Source organism: Labrus bergylta, chromosome 5 (assembly GCF_963930695.1).
Source record: "Labrus bergylta chromosome 5, fLabBer1.1, whole genome shotgun sequence".
Taxonomy (NCBI): Eukaryota; Metazoa; Chordata; class Actinopteri; order Labriformes; family Labridae; genus Labrus; species Labrus bergylta.
In genome coordinates, this window is record NC_089199.1 from 22,892,522 (window position 1) to 22,919,170 (window position 26,649).

Here is a 26,649-nt window from a genome sequence, read left to right on the forward strand (position 1 = left end):
TATGAATTATAAATGTGATTTATTAAATGCTGACTGAAGTAAACCCAAATGAGCAGCAGTGATACATTGTGTTATCTCCCCTGTTCTTCTGTCTCATCCAGCATTGATTTGGTCTCAGCTGTCGGCTCAACACAACACAGCAGGGACTTTTCTGGAGGCTCAAGCAGAATTTGATCTCCTCCTGACCAGTCTCCACCCCGTCCTGCTGTCCAGGTCTGTAAATCAAACCACATATGATGTAACTATGTTTTTTATGTGATCAAAACCGTACATGCAAATTACATTATTATTATGTAGTTAAGGCTATCTAAAAGTTGTTGGTCTTAAACAGGTTTAGGAAATTGGATAAAAATACAAAGTGATAGTCTCGTGATATAAAATCTACCTAAGTCCTTAAGGTACATATATTCATATTGGACCACATTTTGGTTATTTTCTTGTTATCACAGGACTACAATGCTGGATAACAAGTTAATTTGGGCCTTCTTCTCCAGATCTCGATAAAATAAACTTGCTATGATATTGTTAAGATTTAATTTGAAAACGTATTTGTGACATTAAACTAGTATGCAGGTGTTGGCTAGCAATATTTTGATAATGAAAAACATGTAAATAACTCAATTTTTGGTGTCTGCTTGGAAGATCAAATTTAGGCACCTTGGTATCAAATCATGTATCAATATCGTTGGATTTGAAACTATAACAGTATCGAAGTTTTACGTTCTGTAGTCATGACTACTTATAATAAATTAAACTTTGTGATACACCCTGAAAACTCTACTACACGTTGAATCAAACTTGTTCTTCTTAGCTTTTTTAAACATATAAATGTTTTTTACAGTCTTTTTCAGTGAGCTTTATCTGCATGAATGTGATAATATTTCCAAAGCATAATAACAAGGAATACAATAATAATACTAATGATTATAAATACATGTTTACCTTTTTATCAATTCTACCAATACTATAATACCAATTTTATACACATTCATACCAAGTTTATACACTTTTTAAATACCAATTTCAATACCAATTTTATGCAATATTTTTATACCAAATGTATAACCAATATTACCAATATTTTCATATCAATCTCATTTCAAATTGATCTTATTTCATACAATATATTGATACCAATTTTATACAATATTTTGATGCCACATTCAATAACAATATTACCAATACTTTGTATTAAAAAAAAACTGATATATTTTAATTATTTTCTTCTACATTCTTATCAGAGTGTTTTTGTTTTGCTTTTTTTGTTTTTATGTGTATATGTGACTGTGTGTACATATGCATATATATTTAAAAAAAAAAAAAAGGAAAAAGGTAAATTGTATTTCTGTGATTGGAAGTATCGTTTTGTATTTTTTTTTTCAATAAAAATATTTTGGAAAAAAAAAACTAATGTATTACTAATTTTACCGATATTTAATAACACCAATTTAATTTTTTATGCCAACTTTAATACCAATATCACCAATACTTTTTTCAGTATTTTTATTATTATACAAATTTTACCTTACCTAACCACAGTTATGACTTACACAAATATATATATATATGTAAAAAAAAAAAACAACAACCCATATAGTTATTTTAGCCTAGAAGAAAGTTATCACCTTTTTCAGAGTGCTTGGCTTTCCTGAGTTCGGCGGTAAGTGTTAGAGCCGATGTGACTCGGTCAGTGAACGCACCACGCCTAGTCTGCTGCTCTCTAGTTACAGTATGGCGGCCGGGACTTGCGGAGGAGGACAACTTCTTCTGGATTCCTTCCACAAAACTGTGGGGAGGCGACGGCTATAACTCTTAAACCCGTCACGGCAAACGCCACCTGAACTGAGATAGACGGCGACTGCGCAAGTCGTGTCTTTTTTTTTTTTTTTTTTTAACCGAGAGATTTTCCCCCCAGGAGATAAATGGGGGGCTGGAGTGATGCGTGAGGACCCCGCAGTCCAGAAACTGATTTCTCTGCTTCTGTCAGTTAGCCGGTTAGCATGCTAACGTCCTCTCGCAGGGCTCTCCGCTGTAGCTAAAAAAAAAAAACAGGCTCGCTTGGCTGCTTTTATTTGCTCCAGGAGACAGGGATGGCATTTCGCCTACATTGGGTAAGCGAACCGATTGAGTGGGCGGAGGGGGAAACATTTGAAGACCTGGGCGATAAGTTTGTCAACACTCACTAGCCTAGCCTAGCATCGCTGGTTCAACGCCAGACAACGCTGGCCGAGAGTTAGCGCTTTAGCGAGCTAGCCAATTAGCATTTGAGTTGCACAAGACGACCTGCTAATCCCCCTGTTCATCCCGGGCTGAATGTTTTGGAGCCCTCTAATTCAGAAAAAAAACCAGAGGGAACCGAATCGCTTTAGTCTTCTAATATTAATTGGCTGTTTATGTTAAATAACTCAGGGGGGTGTTTGCGTGCTAGGTGTTAGCAGGTGAGCTCTGGAGGGAGTGGTGACGGTGGGCAGCAGCTAGCTCAGGTTCCCCTGCATCAGGGCAGCAATGTCAGGCAGACTATGACATTATGTAAATGACAAATGCTTTACAAAAAGAGATATTAAAGGTGCGTTAACCTGTCAGGGGTGTTTGTTGTTCCTTTGCTGCAGGACAACACCTCAGAGGACTAGGAAAGGGCGCAATAATTTGATTATCTGCTCCCCCCTGTTGATATCAGATGGTTTCCTGGAGGGGTTAACTAATTCGATAAGTAATACCAATTATTGTCTTGAGCTCTGGCTATCTTTGGAGACTGAATATCTGCCTGACTGGCTTCCCTCGCCTGCTTCAGTGCTGGAGTAGTTTGATGGACGTGGGAGGCTGTTTGCCAGACTGTCAGTGCTATACTCAGTCATGTATGTCTTGACACATGGCACCCTGGTCTGTACATAGTGCCTGCTGTCAGAAGTTAAGTGTCGTTATGTAGCTTTGGTGGACAGTAAAGGGAATGTTGTGTCTTTTTTATACCTGTTGGTTTGTTTTTTTATTTTCAAACGCAGGAGAGTCTTGTTGAATCAAAGTGGGGACGAGGTGCAGCCTGGGCTGTGGACAGTGGACAATGTTTATCAGTTAGTGCCTAGACGCTTTGAGGACTAACATTTCAGGCCTGCACATAGGCCAGTGATATATTAGACAATTCATCCGGGGATTGGAACAGAAAACTGCCACTCTGGATCAAGAAAACCTCTCCCTCGTGTCCGGTTGGAGTAATACTCTAAAGCCAAAATCAATGCCTTCAGCGCTGGCCGTGTTCGCCTGCCGACCAAACTCGCACCCATTCCAGGAGCGACATGTATACCTGGATGAGCCAGTCAAGATCGGCAGGTCGGTGGCTCGGTGTCGTCCGGCGCAGAACAATGCCACCTTTGACTGCAAGGTGTTGTCCAGGAATCATGCCTTGGTCTGGTTCGATCACAAGACCGGCAAGGTAAGAGAAGATGGCATAATTATTTATAATGTTTTTTTTCCCCCCTCAGGATCACCTTCCTCTGGAGTTCAGATGCATTGGGCATGAATTGTCCCAACTTTTTTTTTCTACAAATCTTTCCCTTTTTGATGATAAATCGATATTAAGGAGTTGCAAAGCATCATCTGAATATCTCCAGCAGATAAAACGTCATGAACTAAACTAGCGCTGCTGCCGCAAACAGACATGCACTTTATTAACTCCCATGGGAAAAACCCTTGAGTGTGAACTCTGAACAGATTCAGTTGCGTTCACATCAAGCATGTTAAAGCAAAACTGTGGAGTGTTACTTCCTCAAGGCACGTCTCGTTACATGAAGGGTAATCCCAAATGAGCACAGGAAATGTCTCAAAAACTCGGGGGATTATGGAAGACACGGATGCCGCCCCTCATGCTAGAAAAGTAGACAAAATCTGAAGAAAATAAAGTCTGTATTTATTATAGATGTATGTCCCACACTTGTCAAAAATAACCTGATGGTCACAAAACCATTTTCCAATTGAGTGCAAACCCTGCCTGTAATTGAGAATTTAAACAGGCTTTAAAGGTTGCACCTCTAGTGAGCTTTTGTATTGCTTCCTTTTGTTTCCTTTTGTGATAAGAACATTTTTCACATCATGTCCTATTTTGGTATGTGCTCTCATTCATAAGTCATGCTTCCTTCATCTGCATCATTTCATTTCCCATACTAGAAAACTGAAAATACCAAGTTGTCATGTTTGGGAACACTAAAAGCCCAAATTAAAGTTCAGCTTTTTTGACAGTTTAAACAGGCTAAATCAAATCATCGAACAGAAAGTAGCAGGATACAATTTAGAGTTTGAAATCAGCTAATGTTTGACCCATGTGCTTCACAGTTTAATTTCTGAGTCAATTGATAATGAAGGTTTTTCTTTTCAGTTTCTTTAATGCATTCTAACAAGGATTACCTTTTGTTATATTTTGCCTGATTTCCTTTTTTGTTATTCATTTGACTTTTAGGAAGATTTGAAAGACTAAAACAGAGCTAGAAGTCTCCCAAACATTAGCTTGAGGGATCATTTTCCAGAGAGCTCTTCAACTTAGTTCTGGAGCAAACAAAAATCACAGCACACATTCGTCGAGTCGTGTCCTTAGTTCAATCGAGGAGCAGTCCGACCTGAGCCCTCTCAGAGCAAACAACCTGTAATTTCTTTAAAAATCCACAAATCTGAGACCTGAGGCGGACGGATCAAATCTGTTCTGATCTGTTGTTGTGCAGCTTCGACGTGTCTGTAGAACAGGTTGAACAGGCTGAGACAGCCACGGGATTACCCGGCTATGTAGCATGCAGGGACTTTGAAATACTGTGTGTGTGTGAGTGTGTGTTAGTGAGTGTGTGTCCACAGCATAAGCTATTTATAATGACACCGGTCGCGTCATCCTTTCCTCTCTCCAGGGATAAATGCGCGCACACACACGGACTTGCTTACATGCACACACTAACATGCACTGATTTATTGACACTTTTGATTCAGCTATTTATTCTATTGTAGTTGTTTAAACAAAGGGGCATTTGTGTTTTTTTATTAACACCAGCGAGCGTCAGGAAAGGGCCAGTGTAGCACAGTCAATAAAGTGAACATAAAATCAGCATTTCTGAGTTAACAAAGTTATACACGAGAACTCACCTGTGCTTAATATTCACTCTATTGAGCCTAATAAGAGAATTTCATTTTTGGTAGATTTGAAACACTTTGCAAAGTCTTGTAATCACCATCTCATATTAATCCATTCTCACATTCACATAAAGATTAGGTTAGCCTAGGTGCCCTGTGCCCTGTAGGTTTAACCCCTCACAGACCAGGTTTAAGTCTGACTGGACGTCTCCTGTCATCTCTCGACTGTCAGCTAAGATCATGAAAATACCCTGATAATAATGATGTAGAGATTATGGTGCACAAGAAGTACTTTAAGCATTGTCATTGTGATTTATGTATGTGTAATAGTTTGATAAACACCGAAAATAGTCCCTCAACACCCAAGTGGTGATGATTCAAATATTTTTCTGGCATGATGGCACAAATGCAGGCTCTTAGACTTAGACAACTTTTCCTTATCCCAGAGGGCAATTCGATTTGACTGTGTTGTTTTTATTGCCCTGCACCTTTGTTATTTTGGGTGCATGATTAAGCTCCCCGTGTGCCTCATAAAGAAAAATGAATCAAACATGTCATGCTACGACTTTTTCATTGCTTGATTCAAAAGAAAACTCACAAAGTTCGACTAATCTACAAGAAAAGCCTGTCTGATTAAAAACATCACCCTTGAATAGAGGCACTTACTGAACTGGTTGCTATGTCAGTAAAATCTGTGTTTCACCTGCGTCTCAACGTGCACGCGACAGGGCTACTGGCGCAGCTAATATTGAGGCAGGTGTTCCGTTATTTAAGGCAACTTTTGAACGTGTGTCTTCCTGTTACCAGTGTCTGCAGTACATATGATGTCTCGTGTGTGTCAAAGGCAGAACAAGAGGCTGAGCTTTCGTTTGTAAAAGTTTCACTAACACACCTAACCATACAGATTAGGGAAACGTTTGAACATGCTAAAAAAAAAGTCGATTACATATGAATAACAAATCTTTGACACTGCACCTGTTCATCCCCGTGTCAGAGTTCCCTGTTGAAGTTGAAGTTGGAGGTGGGTTTAGATTAGTTTGAAGAAAGCAAACATTTAAAGCCCAAATTAGTGACATTTTTATAGGTTAACTGTCGGAACATAAAGCAGCAAAATCAGCCTGATTGTATTGTTTCCTATTGGAGCGGTGCGCTGTTTTTACCCCGACGCCCAGTTTCTATCCCTATCGCTGGTATAGACGGACAAGGAACGAGGAAGTCGGGGGCTCTTCAAGGCACTGACACTCTCTTTTCTCACTCAACAGAGCTTGTTAGCTTTCTGTATAAAGTGGAGATAACGATGCATGAATACTATCCACATCCATGATTGAAATGTTGTGCTTTGACCTGTGTCAACAACACCGCAAGACGTTTATTGACGAGCCTCTGAGTGTTGTGATTGAAGTCAACAGCCCCACAATACAGTGCAATGCATCACACATCCGCTTGTCCTCCTGCGGTCCAAAAGCAGTAGATGTCACACTGTTCGCAAGGGGAAACTGAAATTCACAGAGCAGAGAATAATATATTTAGCGTGTGATCATGCGCGATGCGATATATGTGTGTTATTTTTATACTGAAGTACATATCACATAATACAGATATTCCAATGTTATTTTTGTCCAAAATCTTGCAGCCCTGATACAGAAAACAATGCTCAGAAACACCCATAACAGCATTCAAGTTATCAGAATTAGTTCTAGGTATAGAAACGGTAGGTATAAAATAGTTATGGAAACTGTTACAGGACAGCTTCTCTTTGTTGCAGATACACGCCCACAGACACACAGAGAGGAGTTAAGCACACAGACCTGTTTGCCTAACCAGCACCTCATTACTGTAGGTTCCTCTAAATGGCAGCATGAACACTGACTGTTGGTCACGAGTCTGCAGGTTAGGATGAAAAAAAACTACAGGCAGTTTCACTTTGCTGCAGTATGTTGAAAGAGAGTCTGATGCAAGCTTTCTGTTTCTACCTGAATTTGGAGAACCACTTTACAAGTTGAACTCGGAGGTTAAATATAATTTACTGCCGATATTGATACATGTTCAACTGCGAGCAGTTTTGACCTCCATCTTGTCTGTTTTTGATTTGTGTGCACTGGAGAAGGGCAGGTGTGATTGGTTGCATCCTGTGATTGATGAACCAATCAGCCAACTCAGTGATCCAGTAGATTGCTTTATTATTGATGCTTATCATTGTGTAAATCAGTAAAGTTCTACTCCTACTGTAAGCCCCCCTCTCTCACTTCTGAGTGACAGAACGTGAAACCTGCTGTTTTACATCAACCAAGAATTTGTTCATTTGTTACTTCTTAGACTCTGCTGTAGCTCCTGGAAAGATCACAACATAATGACATAATGTCTTCTATGTTTGGTCAGTGTGATTGTTTTGCAGCCAGACTGAAATGTGATTAAGGCCGAAGACCTTTAGCACTGAGATGATATGTTGTGTGTGTGTGTGTGTGTGTGTGTGTGTGTGTGTGTGTGTGTGTGTGTACTGTAGCTTGCTGGTGTCCCGGCATCCTGCTGGGGCTGTTATCTTGACGATGGCTACTGTGAAGGAAGGATGAACTAATCGACACACAGATGAGCACAGCTGGTGGGATGAATATCTAAAGGGCTCTCAGAGAAAAAAAAAGTGTGTTCTTTTTCATTTAAGAAGCATCCATCATGGGAAGGTTTGCTCGGACGCAGCTGCTCCTCTCTCAACCCTGGAGGTCCTGGGACCACAATTTGGGAACCGTATGTGCTTAAGGAGCCGAGATCCAGCCAATCAAATGCCTTCGGTCCACTCAGAGGATTAATCTGAGAGCTTCTCAGACGGTCAGAGGAGGTGTTAGTGCTTTTGTCAATTTAAGTAGCTTACCTCTTCTTGTGTAAGCTTTGGTCTAAAAGGCTACACTGTAAACAAATATTTCCCATTATAGTTCTTCTAAATTTTATACCACAGCAACCACATGAAAACCTTGCTGACATTTGTTCATGTTCTACAACAAAACAATGACGGCATTACCAGGCTAATGAGCTCAAATGCTGCAGATTTTGGAGCTCCGTTGTTTTTCAGAGTCCACGGTTTATGGCAGAAAACTTTCCGAAGTTGGCTTAAGTTCCGCTACCAAATGTTTGTTGATGCTCCGCCCCAAAAAATGCCAAAAGATCAGTGCTCCATATTAATGTGCTAAAAAAAACAGTGACCAGCTTGAGTCGGGGGATTTCCTGAGGTAAGACGTGACGTAAATAAACAATGCGGAAGTAGCGGCTGGAGCAACAGAGTCCGCTACACAACGTTATAATGAGAATATTTGCCTTTATATCAATGCTATGTGTAATCCAATGGAATGACAACATCCACAAAAGAGAGGAGAACAACATACTGACGAACAGAAAACATAATGGAGCCGTTTAATTACGTGCACTGAGATCGTAGTGGTCGCGGGCAGTCACTGTATATAAACGTCATTCTCTTTCTATTGGCTCAAGTTGAAATCTCCGGAGTATATGCTGTCGCGTTCAGACATCAGCTCACTCAGACTTTCTGCGGAAAATATACTAGGGGTCTGGCCGGATAAACTCCGGGTAAAGACCGCGCGAAAGATGCAGCTGTTTGCGTTCACACATAGCCAAATCTCCGGAGTTTTTCAGGAGATTTCTGTATGTGTGAAAAGGGTTATACTTTACACTAGCGTGACTAAAGGTGCCCAGAAGGCTGCTTTCCTACACAAATATCTTCATTAAACTATATCTAACTTTACTTGTCACTATCAACCACCTCTGTTCAAGACCAGCATCTGCTCAGCTCCGATGATTTGTTAGATCTGCTGAACACAGTGTGTGAGTTTTGTTAACCAGGGAAACCCTTTCTGAAATGCTTTTGGTGTGTTTGGTTGCTATGGGATGAAATATGCACAGATGTGAAAATGTTTGAACAAGGTAACCTGCATACTCTGGACCTTTTTTTTTCTCTGGATATAATAAAATGCCTATAGAGGATAGACTCTGCCTTGATATGGAGAATCTGGTCACAGCAGTATTAACATCCCCATCATTGTTTATGTTGTTTAGCACTCATGTAGGCTGAGATATTTTTCCCGCCCTTTTCCCTCTGAGATCAGGGAGAGGCAGTGATGAGTGTTTTTTTTTGTTGAGCAGAAAGACATGCATACAGAGCAGTGAGTAAACAGTCAGCCGTTCCAATGCAAAGCATTTAAAAATAAATATGCTGGACTGGGAAAAAATGCTTTAGTCCTAATATTGAAGAAACCAACAGGTGTATTTTAGAACGCAGATAAAGTGTAGGTTTATCTGATTTAAGGCCACAGTGTTCTGCATATTGCTTCACTGGGACCTTAATAAAATGTCTGTTGTGAAAACAACTTTAACTCTTTATACTTGAGACAGGGCAGCTATATACTGGTAAGTAGCTTTCAGTAACTGTTATTGCACTAACTGGTAATCCAATCAGTAACTTTAAACAGCCGGTCGGTCATCTAATCAGTCTGTTGCGCCTGTGTTCCCCAAGATACGTAACAAATCAGACCAGATTTAGGCTCAGTGGAGATATCTGTAAACCAGCTGCATCATTTAGATCTACCTCATCTTTGATTAATCCATTTAGTGTATGCTCTGAACTTCAACATGTGCCAGCTGACAGGATCAGACCGGGTTCATCCCTCTGGAGGACATAGCTGTGACATATCTCAATCTAATCTTTTTCACTGATGCACTCCTAGAAATGAAACTAAATGGCAGTTTTTTGCCTTTACGTGTGAGTTGTAAAGAACATACTTGCAGGCGGAAGAGGATGTCGCAGCTTCACCACTTGCGAGACGACTGGCCCAGTTCTCTAGCTGGTCGCCTGATATCAATGCCATCACCCCAACTTGTTGCTCCACTGAACTAAAAAAAATCTAAACTAAATAAAAAAATTCTGGGTAAAGTTGGAGTGAAAAAAAAATCTTCTGTTTTGTTCACACATGCGGCTCACCGTGAAAAAATGTGTAGACTTTTGAGGTTTTTTTTGTATGTGTGAAAACACCCAGAACCTCATTGGGTTATACAGACACAAGAAATGTGTGTGTGAAGTGGACTTAAAGGTTAATCGTCATCCCCCTCACTAGTCAATACAAGAATGACTAGTTGGTAAAACAAATAATTTATGTTTTGGCCTTCAATGCCGGTCAAATGTTACGCTCAAAGTGCAACCCAACTGCCCGCCACTAGCAGGGGCTGTAGCGCCGTTCGGCAGTATTTTGATCCAGAAAATTAAGGTATAATTATTTGTAGGTTTTGTCAGCTTTAACTGGCATATCGACCGGAGCAATGTGGACGTTAAGCTGCAGGGAGGACACTGCTAACAGTAGCCACATTTGGCAAACCAAATTACACAATTTACCTGCAGACCATTTTGAATAAACTGTGCTAACTTTGGCTTCTTTCTGAGTGTTATTTTTAGACGAGTGTTATCTTTAGACGAGTAGGTTTAACGTAAATTTAAATTTCTGTTTAACTGAATAGGAAATTAGCAGAAACGGGACACTATTTTGTAACAAGTATTTTTTAAGGTACCCAAGCTACAGCTAGGCTTTAATGTTACAAGAAAATGAAGATTTCTCGTATGTGTTTGAAGAGATGCTAGCATTTTAGCATCTGATTCTGATGAGGTTAAAATGCCTGATTGTCTGGTGGATTCCTCATACCTGCATAGTCTACTGGCGTGTGTACATACTGGTGCATCAGTGCTGCAGCTATGTGTGATATAATGTGTGAGCTAAATTTGTCTCCTCTTGTTCTGCTTGTTTCCCGCTGGAGGCTTGGATGCCCGATGCAATACCTCACATGAGGATCTGCAACGCCTCTCTGCAGGCCATTGTCGTGTCTGGTCAGCCCTCTGCGGAGGATTTGTAGTTGAGTTGTGAAAGGAATGCGGGGGGGAAACCCAGGCTTGAATTAAAGTATGAATGGATGGTTTATAGTCTTATCAACTCGATGCCTCATAGTTTAAACAGGTGTAAATACCAGTCAGCAAGTAGGAGCTTGTCCTCGAGTCCACAGAAGGAATCTCTGCTGCCTGGTGAAAACAAACCTGCTCATTTTATAAATGTAGTGTTTTTTGTTAAACAGGTCTAATGTTGTTCATTGTCAAAAAATGTTGTTAAGAACATCGGCCTGCTTTGAAATCACTGAAAGTAATGTTTCAGCTTACGATTAAAGCATGTTAAGGCTTGCTGACCCTAACCACGCTGTGAACACTCAGAATATGAACTATTACCATCAAACAGGAGATACAGGATCCCACTTTTTAACAAGCTCAGACTATCTTTGTATATTGTCTTTAATTTTTATGTCGCAAATGGAGCCGCTGTGATGCAAGAAAAACTTCAGACCATGTCTCACAATAAAGTTCAATCAAATCGAAACCACAAATGTTTAAATTCCACTTTAAAGGAGATGAGTGAAATTAGGAATGCATGTCAGCCCAGTAATATCCTATTACAGTCTCATCAGGATAAATTAAATTAGGTTAAATGTTGTTTAAAATGCAAAAACGTCTAGTGCTTCCTATCTTTTACCAGAATCAGACTAATGTTGGCTTTTAAAAAAAAAAAAAATCCTCCCCAGCGATTTCTTTTCGCGGCGTGCGATCCTGAACCTTACAGCCGTGTTTATCTAGTTGCATGGATATAATCGGCTGCTGTTGATTTAGGAGATTTGGGAACTCGAACGACGATTTGTGCAGCTGTCAGACCTCTGTTTTACAATCTCGGAACAACAAATGTTAATTTTCCAGAATGTTTTTAATCACACAAGTGCACATCAGTTGTTGTTTGTGCTGGGTGAAAGATTAAATTATTGCCAGTCTAGTTGTTGAGTTATAATGATAACAAACACATGCGCACACACACACACACACACACACACACACACACACCCTGCTGTAGGTGAGTCATTGGCTTGCTGTAGGCCTCAGGTGGAGTCAGACTTGCCATGAAAAGGGAACAGACTCTCCGCTCCCCAAACCTTTTAGTGTTACTGTGTGACTTCAGGCGCCCCCTAACAGAAAGTCAGCGCTCACTGTCACTCACTGAGAATTAATTAATGGACTTCAGAGCTGCAGGACTACATGGCAATCTGTGTAACATGGCTGTTTATGTATTTTTGTAATTTATTCAGTCCCAATTTTTGGGTTGACTTACTGCGCCTGCTACCACGGCGACCTGAGCTCGGAGAAGCGGAAGTTAATGAATGGATGGATGAAAGTATCACATTTTGACTTTAAAGTCTGACTTTTAATGCCTGATCTGTGATCAGAGATTAGCCCGTCGATAAGTCAGAACAGGCTTCCTGTACTGCAGCATTCAGCATCCTCTCACCTTGTCTTGGCATGTGCTGGTACGGCAGTTGGTTTTGGGTAAACACAACTAGAGATTAGTAAGTACACCCAGCATTAGGTGAAGAGCACTGTTGACATCAGAGCAGAGCTGTTGTTTTGATATCAGTATCACGGCACGTTAATGCATGGCTTCAATCTGAATACCAACACAGCACAGGAACGCTGATGCACACGCTCAGCTCTGTGACTCTCTAAAAATCTGAGTGTGAACGAGAGTGAGTGGGAATGAGACGCTGTTGGCAGGAAAGACTACCCTGGCAATCTCTCCTCTGGCGTTGTGCATGCGTGGGCTCAGTGAGAGGATCCAGAGCAGGACACCATGATGGAGCTAAAGAAAAGACAGTGGAAAATATCAGACTGTCTCCGATTCTGATTCTTGGTTTCTCAGCGAGAGACTCTCCCTGTCAGACGAAAGGGGGGAGCGGACAAAGAAACTAAGCCTGATATACGACGCTTTAATGAGAATGTTTGTCTTTATATCAACGTGTAGTTTAACACAATCACTCTATATATATATATATATATATATATATATATATATGTGTGTGTATATGTATGTATATGTGTGTGTATATGTATGAGTGGAGAAGAACATACTGGAGAACCAAAAACAAAATGTAGCATTTTGATTATGTGCACAGAGATCGTAGTGGTCTCATGCATTCACTTTATGCACAGTCACAGGATATAAACGGCACTCCCCCCTCCTATTGGCTCGAGGGGAATTCTCCGGATAATGTCCTGTCAGTTCTCACATCAGCTCACTCTGACTTTTTTATTTTTTGAAGATTTATTTTTGGGCTTTTTGTGCCCTTTTTATTTGAGAAACAGGTCACTGAATAGAGTCGGAAACAGAGAGATGGGAATGACATGCAGGAAAGGAGCAACAGGTCGGATTTGAACCCGGGCCGCCTGCTTGAAAGACTACATCTTCCATACATGGGGTCAGCAACCCAGAGCACTCGGACTTGTTGTGGAAAAAATATTAGGGGTCTGGCAGGAGAAACTCTGGGTGATATCCAAGTGAAAAATGAGGCTCTTTGCGTTCACACATGCAGCTCCTCCTGGAAATAACAGGAGTTTTTACCCTATAACGGACAAAAGGGAGAACTTCCATGCCTATTGTGCAGACTGGGATTCTTTGGGTGTCTCACGATTCGATCCGATTTCGATTCTTGGGGTCCCGATTGAATTGAGAATCTATTATTCGCTCATATCTATCAAACATCTCCAGCAATCAACAACTTGTTAGTCAAACTTTTGTATCAGAATCAACAACGGTAAAAAAATAACCAGCAATAGGTAGACGGCTGTTTGTCCCGTCAGCTGGCGTTTGCAGAAAGCCGTGTTAAATCAAATTAGTGCTCTAAATACTACACAGTCTCATAATGTGTTCTGCTGTTACTTGGAGAATGGGCGATTGCTGCACTAAGCTTACCCGACTGCTGAGGTTAAACAAAGTATAAGACTAGGCTAAATACAGCTCAATAAGCTGATATTAATCAATTAAACATTTCCTTAATTGACCTCAATACCTGTCTCAAGATCGAAACAGGACGAGGCTAATATTCAGGGTAGAGCTTTAGTGTTCAACTAGGTACAAAGAGAAAGAATTAGAAGAGGAACAAACCTGTTTTTTTGTTTTTGTTTTTTTTTTACACAATGTGTATTAAAGTGCAGATTTCTTACTTGGTGGTTACTTTCAGATGAAACGTTTTACCTATAGTTTCTGTTTCTATCTTACTATCTAGAAGTTGATACTACAATATCCTGAGCCAGCGGCATGCTTCATAACTTCTTTATAAACGATGTTGGAAGCGTTTATTTTCAGAGTGTGCAGGGGTGTTAAAGTCTGCCTACTCTTCACATGTCGATTACATCACTCGATTGTACACCAGACATTATTTGGAGCTCTGTTTTCTACATATACCTTGTTGGCAGCTTAAACAGGCAAAGCATGCTGTGATCCTCCGGGAAGATTAAAATACCAACCACAGCTGACACGGTTTTTAATCCTGAAACAATGCAAGGAAAGCAAAGTGTTAGCAGTTTGCGTTAGCGAGAATAAACTCCAGTCGACAGGTGAGCTCGTTCGTCCTACTGTCTGGTGAAGCAACTGGTCCTGAGTCTTCAGGTTTTCAACACTTCCTCAGAGGAGAGCGAGGATTCTGTTTACACCAACGACCTCCATGAGCTCGCCGTAAACAACACCAGGAACACATGATGCTAAACCCAGACACGTGGCTCATACATTCAGGCTGAGGGATTAAATTAGAGCCAATAACGCCTCCATATGGTGCAAATAGTTACACCTTAATTACATCTTTTGTTTACATTTCCTCCTTTCTTTGAACGACAGAGAGTAAAGCACAAGTATTAAACTGTAAGAGCACTTACAGTCATACGCGCCATTTAATAATTATGAAGTGTTTACGACTGAAATGACGCTGCGCTGTACTTAGTAATTGATTGATCTTGTTGGCATCAGGATTGTTTCTATTAAATGTCTATAACGGTATAAAGAGTTCATCAAGTTCATGTGGATCAAAGATTTTCTTCCTAAGCAGCTCAACATGAGAACTGGACGGGATGCTTCATGACCACAGTCTCATGTTTGAGAATAATTTTAAATAAAACCACACCAAAAAGAAAATGCTGAATGTAAGCTCCATGGTACTTCAACTCAGAAATAGATATTAATTAATTTTCTTAAAGCTTGTGTAAGGAGTTTTTAGTTGATTATGAAACAGTCTTAAATGTCGGTGCCTCACATGACCTACAGAAGAAAACAACACCATCAGCAAGAAGATGAATTATGTGCTCTCAGTTGAAAATAGTTCAACTTTTGGAACAGTGCATTGTCATTAGCATCACTTCTCCCTCATCGACTAATCAAAATCAAGAAGTGGCAGGACTTCTGATGTCAGCTTTGTCAACAACAATGGCAGAGGAGACACTAGTCTGACTCCTCTTTTCAAAAGTGTAGAGCTGCTGCTGATGTCAGGACACGACTCCTTTACTTTGTCTCCATGGTTAGTTGGGGATATTTCCTTGAATTAAAGCAACTATTAAGCACACGGAGCTATCTAATCTAAAACACACCTAACAGACATTACTCAGGGGAGCAGAAGTTAACTTTCGTAACCTAGCAACAGTAAGCCCCGGAGAGAAAAGGTTGTGGGCGCTGTTGGTGCAAAATGAGCTGTCTGTGGACTCAGGCCCTTAACCAGCTGAAGCTTCAAAATGTCACTTAAAAATAATAATATTTTGGAGCGCTGGTGGTTGGTGTATGTGACATGTACAGAGGATTAAGTCCTTCCATGTGGGCGGTCATGGTTTAAGTCAGACGTTTCGTGTGTCGTCCCCCCCCCCCCCTCCCCCCCTTTCTCTCTCTCTCTGGTTTCTGACAGTCTTTTTGGATGTCAACAAATTAATCAAATGGCAATTTTGGCTTCTAGATTAATTTAAATCTTAAATTTCAGCTCCAACACTCAAAAATGTGCTGGTTATTTGAATGGTGTTTTTGGGATTTGTCGTCTGACATGATAATAGATGTCTGGAGATTCTGCCATGCACGCTCTCTCTCTCTCTCTCTCTTCCCTCCTGTCTTCATTTGGACCACTAAAGTGAGCGAGCTGAAAATAGGCTGCTGAAAATAGGATGAAATCTGCAGCCCGAACTCACGCACACCAACACTCACCTTTCAGGGAATCACACACACACACTGGGCTGCAGGAATATGCTCACATGCTGACTAATTAAACAATCTTTCTGTTCACCAGCAGCAGCAAACAGCCTCTTTTGGAAATGGTGGCAGGAGTCCAGGCTTCAGACGTCTGGCTCACTGCACTGACACACACCAGGACAAGCACACACACGCATCATCCATTGCCTCTTACAAACACTTTTAAATGCTCAGCCAGTTTTATACACCGGCACTTTGTTTAAAAGCCTCCAAGTAAACTTTGAGGACTTCAGAAATCTGCTCTCACTACATGCAGGGCTGAACAGGATGACATACCAGGTGATCCTTCTCTGCATGCGACACAGAACCTTTTGCTCTAGCTCGGCCCAAGTGTTCATTGTGGAATATCCCGTGAGCACTGCTAGGGCCCGGCCGATGTGGGATTTTTTGGGGGCCGATACCAATATCAATATTAGAAAGACAAAAATCGGATATCGATAAAATCAGCCGATATATTTCTTTGATGTATGTTTGATTTTTAGAGATAGATATACACATTTATCGCATTGATCCCTCAAATGCAGTTGTCAAACACGTGTGGAAGAGGTTCATAATGAAGACAAGATGGTCACTCTGCTGGAAAGTAATGGCGCATGTACGTGCATCACAGCTCCTCACTCTGGAGAGTGATGATTATGATTGTTGTGATCCATGTAGCGCCCTCTGCTGGTGACAGCCAGAAAGAGAACTGCTAGTGTAACACAATGCAACTCAAATAGAAATGTTATTTTACAGATGAATAAATCCAGTAATATATCAGTGCATATCAGAGATAAGCCGATATCGATACACTATCATCGGCTGATATTATCGGTTGCCCGATTAATCGGTCGGGCTCTAATTTGAACTTGTTTCCGGATCAAAGTACAATACAGTTAGGTAGGAGCTACTCATCTTGAACTAGTGCTAGTAATCGGTTTGGTTATGATGACAAAAAATGATGTTATAGGTTATTGCATTGGTCGCTAGTTAAATGTATTATTTTTGGGCCTTATTTCCTTTATTTACATAGGCCAGATTGGATAGAATAAGTAATTAATTGGATGAGAGAGTGGGGAACTACGTGTGGGAAAAGCAGAATTAGAAAAAATGCAAGATGGCTTTAAAAACCTAGTTTTAACAGCAAACTTGTGATCTCTTTCAGGACGGAGATCTATAGTGTGACTTCAGATTATGTATTATATATACAGACAATGTGAGAGATCGCATGTGTGAAATTCAACATCCATTCACCTCTGACGTCTTTTTTTTTTTTTTCTCCGTTTCACTCTCTAGCCTCTAAAGTCCCAGTATGCCCCTCGTCTCTCTGCTCATCACGCTGTTAATGTAACAGGTTTATCGTACCAGTCATGACTCGCCGCCTTCAGCATGACTGATTCATTCATTAAGTGTGGGGAAAATCTCACGCCTCCGTTCCAGTCCTGTGGCGATGCTTTGACACAAAGCAACACAAAAGAGCCTCTTAATACATTTAGTAACACGCGTCCTTTTTGTCAAACATTTGACTGTCCACTTGTCTGCTGAGGCTTAAGGCCCTGACGCACCAAGCACACAGCCAAGAACTAGTGGCGACAAAGGCTGAGTGTGGAGTTGCCTCACAACGCCTCAGGGCGCCTTTTGTCTTGGCTAAAAAGTTGCACTTGAACACACCGCAAAGACTACAGCCAACGGCCAAGTGAAGATCTGTAGTTGCTTTTTAAAAGTTTAAATACTCTCTGATGCTATAAGTCGTTAAAAAAACAATGAGGTATCAATCATTTTCACATCCTTAGTTTGCGTCGCTTTATGCTCCCATGGTTTGGATGGCTTGATATTTTTATTAAGGAACATGTTAACCAATACGATTTACTTTGATTGCATGATCAAAATGTAAAATGTCTATAATTCATCAGGCAATTTCAAATGTAACAGTATGTTAATTCCACACACAATCAAAACGATAACAAAAGATGACGTCAAGGCTGGTGGGGAATCATGGGAGTGATTCTCTCTGCTTCTACCCCCATTCCAGATGAAAACAAGCTCTGAGCTGACTTAAACAGTACAGCAGCTTCCGTAGCAGCTCACGCTTACTTATGTAGCGGTCTTTGACGTTACAACGGTGTTTCCTTGGCAACCATAAATATGACATGTCTGTCATGGCGACCTCCATGAAATACTTGGGACATTTCAACTACAAAATGAAGGACTTGATGACTGTTGGAAATATTTGAGGTGATATAAGTACTCAACAACAATAAATATATAACAAAGGTTAACTCCATTTTTATTGATTTATAGATATTTTAGTGTTAAAAGTTGTAAAATTCTGTAGGGAAACGTGTACAGCGCATGTGTCGCTGTGGTTTTATCTTTTTTGCAAAATCAATCAATGCAAAGTAATGTTACTCCATGAACACAAAACATTTTTGATTTTTTTTCGGTTAAATTTGTTGTTATATCAATCAGTCAATCTTTATTTGTAGAGCGCCATTTCATAACAAATGTTATCTCAAGACACTTTACAAAATGAGCAGGTTAAAACCTTACTCTTTGTTATATTACAAATACCCAACGTTAATCCATCATGAGCACTGAGCAACACTCAGCGAAGTTACAGTAGCAAGAACAAAGTTCCTTTAAGAGGCAGAACTAGACTCATGATGAACAGCAGTCTGCAGAAACTGTGCCGGGCTTGGAAAGTGGGATAGAGGGGGATGCAGGAAGACGAATAGAGACAAACACAGCAACAACAACAACAACCACCATGACTGAGATAGATTAGTGAATGTTATTCTGTGTTTTCATTTTTCTGGTTGGCCCTGGTAGTTCAGGAGTAAGTTGTGAAATGGAGTATGAAATCTGTCCTGACCGGCCTACCATTCTCAGTCTGGCAGATGTTTGGTTTAAATATATTATGATATCCTGGCTGGAATTTTCTAAATATAGTAGAGCTGCTGTTGTGACCTGTTAAACTTCCCAGAAGGGAGCGAGTGATTTCAGAAAAACTTGAGACAACATTTTAGTCAAATGATGAAATATGGATGATAGGTGAAGTGTTTAAGCTCTTTGCTGAGTCTGTGCTGTGAAGGCTTAAAAAGTATTTTGTAAAAAAACGTATAGCTCATTGAGAAACTTTAATTTAAACTTGAAAATGTAAACAAATAAGCATTTTTTTGACAGAATCCTGTAAATATAATTTTGTCTAGGGGAGAAATTTGGAGTTCTTTCCTAAAGACTTTACAACATGTTTCCTGGAGGAGCTTGGGGTCAAACCATTTAAAGAAAACCTGCTTTACCACTGAGCCCAAGCTGTTATACAAGCTCAGCTAAGTCTCAAACATCCTGGTTTTAAAATCTTCTAATATTACTCTCAAGTTGAAACGAGATCTTTTATCACTCTTACCATGATTTACATCAGTCTGGAACGTCTGTTGAGTCGAGCTGTAAGATGCGTAGCTCATAAAACTCCTTATTTATGTCATACTGGTGTCGATAAAAACCCTCACTTCAGACTCTGCAGGAAACGACTCAGCTGCTGTCTCTTTAAGGCCCCTCCTCCTCACATGACCACTCTCCTCCGATTGGCCGGCTCTGTGTGCAGTCGCAGGTAAATTGGAGTGAGCGTCCTGTTGGGCGTGTCCTTCAAATTTTACTCCGATACGTCTGCAGAACCGGCCAAGTCTTGCCAAGTTCTCGTAAAGTCTCGTTCAGAGCAGCAGGAAACCACGTCTGGGGATTACTCAAACCTCGGTGTATCTATATAAACTTTGCAGAGATTTAGCATGGACATCAGACATCTTGTCATTTTATGTTTATATTTAAATATGGATCTCAAGACCAAAATGATGGAGAACAAAACATTCAAAGTTGTTGCCTCAAAGACAGATCTGCCTTCGTACCACAGGACGGTGATTTAAATAAGTTATAAAACCTTTTGTCAGCAATCATAAATGATTTACTTGTTATGAATGGATCCATTAACTCCTTCATGCATTTACCTTTTCATCCTTTCAATTTAGTTTCAGTGCAGCAACATTAGGTTATTAAACTCATTTTACTCTCTGGAGTTTAAAATATTTTGTGTTGTCAAACTTTAAATATGAGACTTGAGACTGGATGAATACATGCCTAGAGTTTATCAGTCACCTGACGACATCATCTACTATCTGTCTATTATCATGTGTGTGGATGTCTGTGTCCTGTCCATCCAAACTGGTATCATGTGCCGGCCTGCTGACTTGTTAAGTGGTTGTCGTGTTGGCTGCCAGCTGATGGTTTTCACTGTTTGGGGGGGAGAAATTAAAGTCCAAACACAATTACATGGTATTCGTTAAGCTGATAGTAACGAGGGAGGAGAGAGAGCGAGAGAAATGGAGGACAGGGAGGGATAAAGGGAGGCAGTGTTTAACTGGGTCTGTTGGTGGGTGGAAATGTTGCAGGAATGATTTGTGGCAGTGAAAATCAGGCAACATATGCAGATTGTTTTAATAGGTTGGCATTTGTGTGATATTTTGTGCTTTAAGAAATCATTTTTGGTTTCAGAAAATGTTATGAATGTTGATCATCAATGGGATCACTTGCAGCAGCTTTGGGTTAAAAACATGACTCAAGATCTGTAGTTTTTGTTTTTTTATGCTTTGGATTGCGATTCCTCAACACACTGTAGTGAAGCTCCGTCTTCATCACGTCTTTGTAAAGTCAGATTTGTTCTGCTATGGTGGAATATTGGTGTCCCAGCCTGTGGATACACACACACACACACACACACACACACACACACACACACACACACACACACACACACACACACACACACACACACACACACACACACACACACACACACACACACACACACACAGCGCTGTGCTTCCACCACTGGCTCAGCTGAAACGGTCTCGCCTCTGTGACTACCTCTGAAGACGGTACAGAGGGGGGTCACTTTGTCCTACGCCTCCACCATAGTCAGATTGAAGGCTTGAAATGGCAGTCTGAATAAGAATCCAGAAATTCAGTCTGAATTTCTCATTATGTAAAGTCTAATTGTTCAGTTCACACATTTCATTCCCATATTCAATAGTTATATTTATTCAACCTTTGTTACCGGCCTAGTTCTTAAAACCTTGGTTTGTTCATTGGGTATTCTTTTTAGTACAATGAATTCCCACATTTTCTTTATTAACAATATCCTGTTGTCTTATGTCTCACTGTTCTCAGTATGAACAACATCAGTCTGAGACTTGAAATTAGCTAATGAAGATTTATTCATTTATTCTTCGGCGTTTTCTCAGCACTGTCTGTTCTTCTGGTGGACTCTAAGTGTTATGGCGCTTCATAGATAGCCAGCTGGGATGACTGCTAAGTGAGAGAATGACTGGAGGACGCCGTCGCCTCAGAGATCATTTTCAGCCGTCACTGTAACTCTGTGAAATGAGGAAATGATGAAGCAACTGTTATGCGGCGGCATAAACAGCACACGGTGTGTGTTTGTAGAATTTAAAGGGGACTTCCTGTTTGATCTGTCAGGTTCAGCTGGTTCTGGGAGATCTTACGCAGACTGAGATCCGAAGCAACAGAAAGACTCGGGGAAACTCCTCAGATGTTTTCCTGTCGTCTGAATGTGAGGTATGAGAAATGAGGAGACGGACATGCTGTGTCTGTAGAAGGTCTGTTTTATAATCTCATAACCACAGCCAGGTTTTATTGGACAGTACATGCAACAATGTACCAGCTACTTAAAGGACAGCTGTCTTTGTTTCTCTTCAGTTTTACACTTAATGGTTCATTTCATGTAAGTGCGTTTGTTTGAATTGCCAACTCACCATCTTGCCGACGTCGCTGTGAAAAGTTGACGGGCCCTGGTTTTTAGAAATATTGTTACCGTCATAAAAAATGTTCTACATGTAGGCGTAAATCAAAATATCAGTAGGTCAATATATATCGTCCTGATTGTGATGCACTGATCATTTTGCTGGGGCCAAATATCAAAATTGAAAGGAAAAAATGGCCGTCACTGTGGACAGATTTTTCTGCTAATTTGAATCACTGCTTCACTTCTTCATGACTCCTCATCAACTTTCAACTTTACTTTATTGTCCCTGAGGGAAAATTTGTTTCGCAGCCAGGTGAGAACAACTATGAGAAAAAAAAAAAAACAACCACATAGAACACAGGCACATAGAATCAGGCAATAGAAACAACAAACACTGTGAGCGGCATTAAATACGTAAATACAGGAGTTCATCAGGTAACAACAGGAGACTGAGAATGTATAAAAACGTCTATAATACCATCATCAAAATGGTGGCGTTTAAGATATAAAAGACGGTAATTGGAACTGAGGTTAATTGGTCAAGCATAAGTTGAAAACGGGATAAAAAAGACATTAAAACATTTTGAAGGATGAAGCTAAAAGATGAAATCCTGAACTTAACTTATTCAGATTTATTATTTTATTTTTCAGTTAATCGGATATAATGATGAATCGCAGTGTTTCCCACACATAAACGATACTCGGACGGGTCGCCCACGTTTGATTACAGCCCCCCAAGTTTATTTCCTGACTTCTCTTTTATCCATTTTCTATTGCACATTGCAAGCAATGTATGTAGCAAGCATGTGCAAGAGAGAGAGAGAGTTAGAGATACAAGTCTGCAGCTATGTCCCTCCAGTAAATGCACTGACTCAGGTGCGATGTCTCATGCTATAACTTGAGCTTATTATGACATATTTCTTTTCATTTCTCTCTCCAATATTTAAATCTAACCTGACTTAATAGAACAAGGGTTCCGGTTTTCTTCATTGATGTGCAGAGTTGGACAAATCCTCTACACGTTTACGTCACTCAAAAAATCTTGCAGTCCATTTTGCTGTCCTCCATCCTCAGGTAAACAGAGTACTGCACTCCCTGTCGTCTCTCTTATTTATGTCCCTGCAGCGGCATGCTGCCTCTGGTTAAATGTTATCAGCCGTAAAGCATTACATCACAGGAGATCTCACCTGTTAGTTTTCCAAGTGGTGTCAGGCAAAAACAGCAGATCTTGTTCCTTGGAGGGAATGAGGGATGCACAGATTTACCTATTAGTAAATTAGTAAAGTTTATGTTTTGATTTTTAACAATTTAAAATGGCTGCAAAAATGTTGACCCATGTGTTGAAGACAAAAGGCATTTTGTCTGGGCTTCGCCCTGCTGCTCACAGGACAATGATGTCATGCTTTGTGTGTGTGTGTGTGTGTGTGTGTTTGTGTGAACTGCACTTGGTATAACTAGCTGTGTGAGAACCATATGCGATGTATATGACGCATTGTGTGTGTGTGTTTGTGTTGTTGCTGGGGGAAAGCTCTATAGTTAGGTCCCTCCCTCCCTGTCTACAGGTTACCATGGGGACAGGAGGTAATTGTCCATTTGGTGTGTGTGTGTTTATAGCTACCATGATCTGTGAATCTGTGGCATTTCACTGCAGTCGGATTGACAGTGAGGCCAATGAGTCTCTCTCTCTCTCTCTCTCTCTCTCTCTCTCTCTCTCTCTCTCTCTCTCTCTCTCTCTCTCTCTCTCTCTCTCTCTCTCTCTCTCTCTCTGGGGTAGATCGTCAGTGGTTTTCAGTCATGGCTGAGAGCTGATGAATGAAACTCCGGGAACGACACACAGACAGAGAGACAGACAGGCTTCAGGCATCCAGATCAGATCGCTGTGTGTGTGTGTGAGAGTGTAATTCATACCTTATCGTGGATGTGTGGGTTTGTTTTCGAACATCAGCCTTTCATCTTTGTCTTGTGTGTGCTTGTGCAATTTGTGTGTCTTCACTTCATTTTTTTTATGTCTTTGAGTGTGTTTCCCGATTCGAGCGTTTGTGTGTTTTCTGAATGATGCTGTGAGGAAAACAGAGCTGATGTGATTCGTGCTGTTTGCTTTATTTGACTGTTGTGAATTTTTGGTCGTTATCGAGGACTCGAGCTGTGTGTCTCAGGGTTGTTATGGATACAGTCTAACCATGTTATGAATGAAATAGCTTTAAGTACTGACAACGTGATTAAAGTGTTTTGAATTGATGTGAATGGAGGACAAAAACATTGAAACATTTCACTGCTTTATCTACTGCGGATCAATTTCTATATGAACAGAGTCGATTTCTCCTGGTTAACTCATGCAGTCCGAAAATCTCAGTTATTGTTGATTTTTTTTTTTTTTTAAGTACTTTTAAAGAGAGCCTAGAAAAGCCTCTCCTGAGTCGTGTAAAGTTTATGATTCAAGCTCGAAACACAAAAAAGGAAAACGGCACCAATCAGCGTTCCTCTCTGTCTTATGAGCAGCCACACTACTTACTACTCCCTCACTCTTGCTCGCCCACTCACATGCTCCACTGAGGTAACATAAGACAACAAGTGGCAAAGTCTGTGGTCCTCACACACAACGCGAACAGAACTCGGTCTACTCTCAAAGTTTAAACGTTTTATTTACATCATTTTAACCCGGTGGTTCTCGCCCAGCCTCAGGACCAACCACCAACTCCTCCCTGATCACGAATTACAATATATTTTAACCAATCAGATTGATTTAATGAAAAGTTGTGCTGTTTTTGCAGTTTGCAGCTTCCGTCAACTGTTTTGTACCTCAGACGCCGCAGAACGAGCAAGAAACCGAACAAAACTAACGCGTTCAAAAAAGCGCTGGACAGACTGTTTTAGACCAGGTTTTTTTCCAGGCCAATTGAGAACCACTGCTCTAAGCGTTGCACAGACAGCTTAAGGCCGTAGAATAACCATGTTAGGAGTTAGGGGCGCTAAGGTTGGCTACCTGTCAGCAAGATTTTACTGATTTTTCTTTTCATCAAATGTTCTCAGTGCACGAAGAATAGTCCAAGATCATAGCAATGACTCCTAAAAGGAACGCTAACAAAAGTGAAACGTTTGAGCACAGCTATGCCATTGAGTTTAAGTTTTAACATTTAATGCCCGACCAACTCAATGCTTCATCAAGTAACTTTCCACTAAAGTGATATCACTCCATTATGATGTATTTCCTTTACTTTGGTGTGTAGTGCTGCGGGGATCTGATCTCTCCGATGCTGCATCAAATTTGATAAGTTTGACACTTTAGCTGCAGCATTTTTCCGACAGGTTTTGCAGACGGGGGCTCCAGCATTGTTAATAACTTCCTCGTCGTTCTTAGTGTGCCTGAAATGTCCCCACACTGCTGACTCACTCTGTTCTTCTGGGGATACAAAGCTTTGCTGCGGTGTCGCTCTCTGAAAGTAAAGATAATTCAGCCGGGCACATGAGGCTGGTGCACTACAGGTGTCACTTTGTTTTCTGTTAGTGCAGGTTGTGGCAAAAAAACGAAACAAACTGTTCTGCCCCCTCTTTCTGTGGCGTTTTAAACCGGGGTTAATAGTGTAACCAGTTAATCACAACATGCCTGATGTCAACAAGTGAAAAAGTATGAACATGTCTAAACATTTGACTTTTAAAAACCAAATCTATTTGAGGTTCTTACCTGGTGTGTGTGTTTTTTCTTCTGTGTTTCAGTTCTACCTGCAGGACACTAAAAGCAGCAACGGGACGTTCATCAACAGCCAGAGGTTGAGTCGAGGCTCAGAGGAGAGTCCGCCCTGCGAGGTACTCTCCGGCGACATCATTCAATTCGGTGTTGACGTCACAGAGAACACACGCAAAGGTACTTGCACATTTACAATATTTATTTCTGGCACAGTGACAAATAATATTTCCAGTAGTCCAAGAACATATTTTGAGTAGTTTTATGAGATGCAGAAGAGTAATGCCTCGTGTCCACCTAGCGTTTCTTTCCGGGCAGAAAAGCGCTGGCTGTACACTCGGAGCGCTTGCATGAAAGCGCTGCACACGTTCGTCCTGTCTCGATGGCAACAGTCTGTCGACAACGGCCGCTGTACAACCGACACTGCTCTGTTACTTTTTCCTTTATTTCCCGATCAGAAACGGAGCAAAGAGGACTACTGGGAATATCTTAATATCATACATTTTGAAAAGAGCACTGGTGATGTCATCAGCGACTTTCTGAAAAGTTAAACGATTTTCAACTTGAGCGCTCCGAGGTTGCACAAAAAAAAAGCGGAGTGCTCTGGAAAATATATGCTGGGCGCTGCTCTTTTCCTTCAGGCAGCCGCTTGCTGCTGAGAACGCTCTCTACTCATTAAAACAATAGAAAAAAAGATGCTAGCGCTCAGAAAGAAAACGCTAAGTGGACACAGGGCTTAAGAATCAGCGCTGGTTACATAGACAGAGAACAGAGAGGTGTCTCCTCTTTCTCCTCCCTCACACAAACGACCTGAAATAATCACAAACGACCTGCACCCTGTGGGGTACCTCAGGGCTTCTTAGGTCACAGAAAACCTGCCGTACTGAGCAGATATTAAGGTCAGATTTTCAGCTCCACTGAAATCCTTTTTTTAA

General features: G+C 40.8%; 1 protein-coding gene and 1 long non-coding RNA gene across 10 annotated transcripts in view; one reads left to right on the plus strand and one right to left on the minus strand.

Annotated features, from left to right (window-relative positions):
- On the minus strand, positions 1 to 1,867 carry LOC136179260 (uncharacterized). The gene is made up of 2 exons (XR_010666439.1): positions 1,626 to 1,867; positions 1 to 215 (listed from the first exon to the last, which is right to left on the minus strand). It is a non-coding gene; the product is annotated as an uncharacterized lncRNA (long non-coding RNA).
- Positions 1,867 to 26,649, plus strand: part of slmapa (sarcolemma associated protein a) — a 64,704-nt gene continuing 39,921 nt past the window's right edge. For 8 of the 9 annotated variants that reach the window (XM_020657505.3, XM_020657503.3, XM_020657506.3 and 5 more), the window contains exons 1-2: positions 1,867 to 3,427; positions 25,747 to 25,894. In XM_020657505.3, the coding sequence (XP_020513161.1) occupies positions 3,230 to 3,427; positions 25,747 to 25,894 (346 nt within the window). In that variant the 5' untranslated portion in view covers positions 1,867 to 3,229. The remainder of the gene's footprint in view (positions 3,428 to 25,746; positions 25,895 to 26,649) is intronic. The other variant, XM_020657504.3, reaches the window with a different exon arrangement.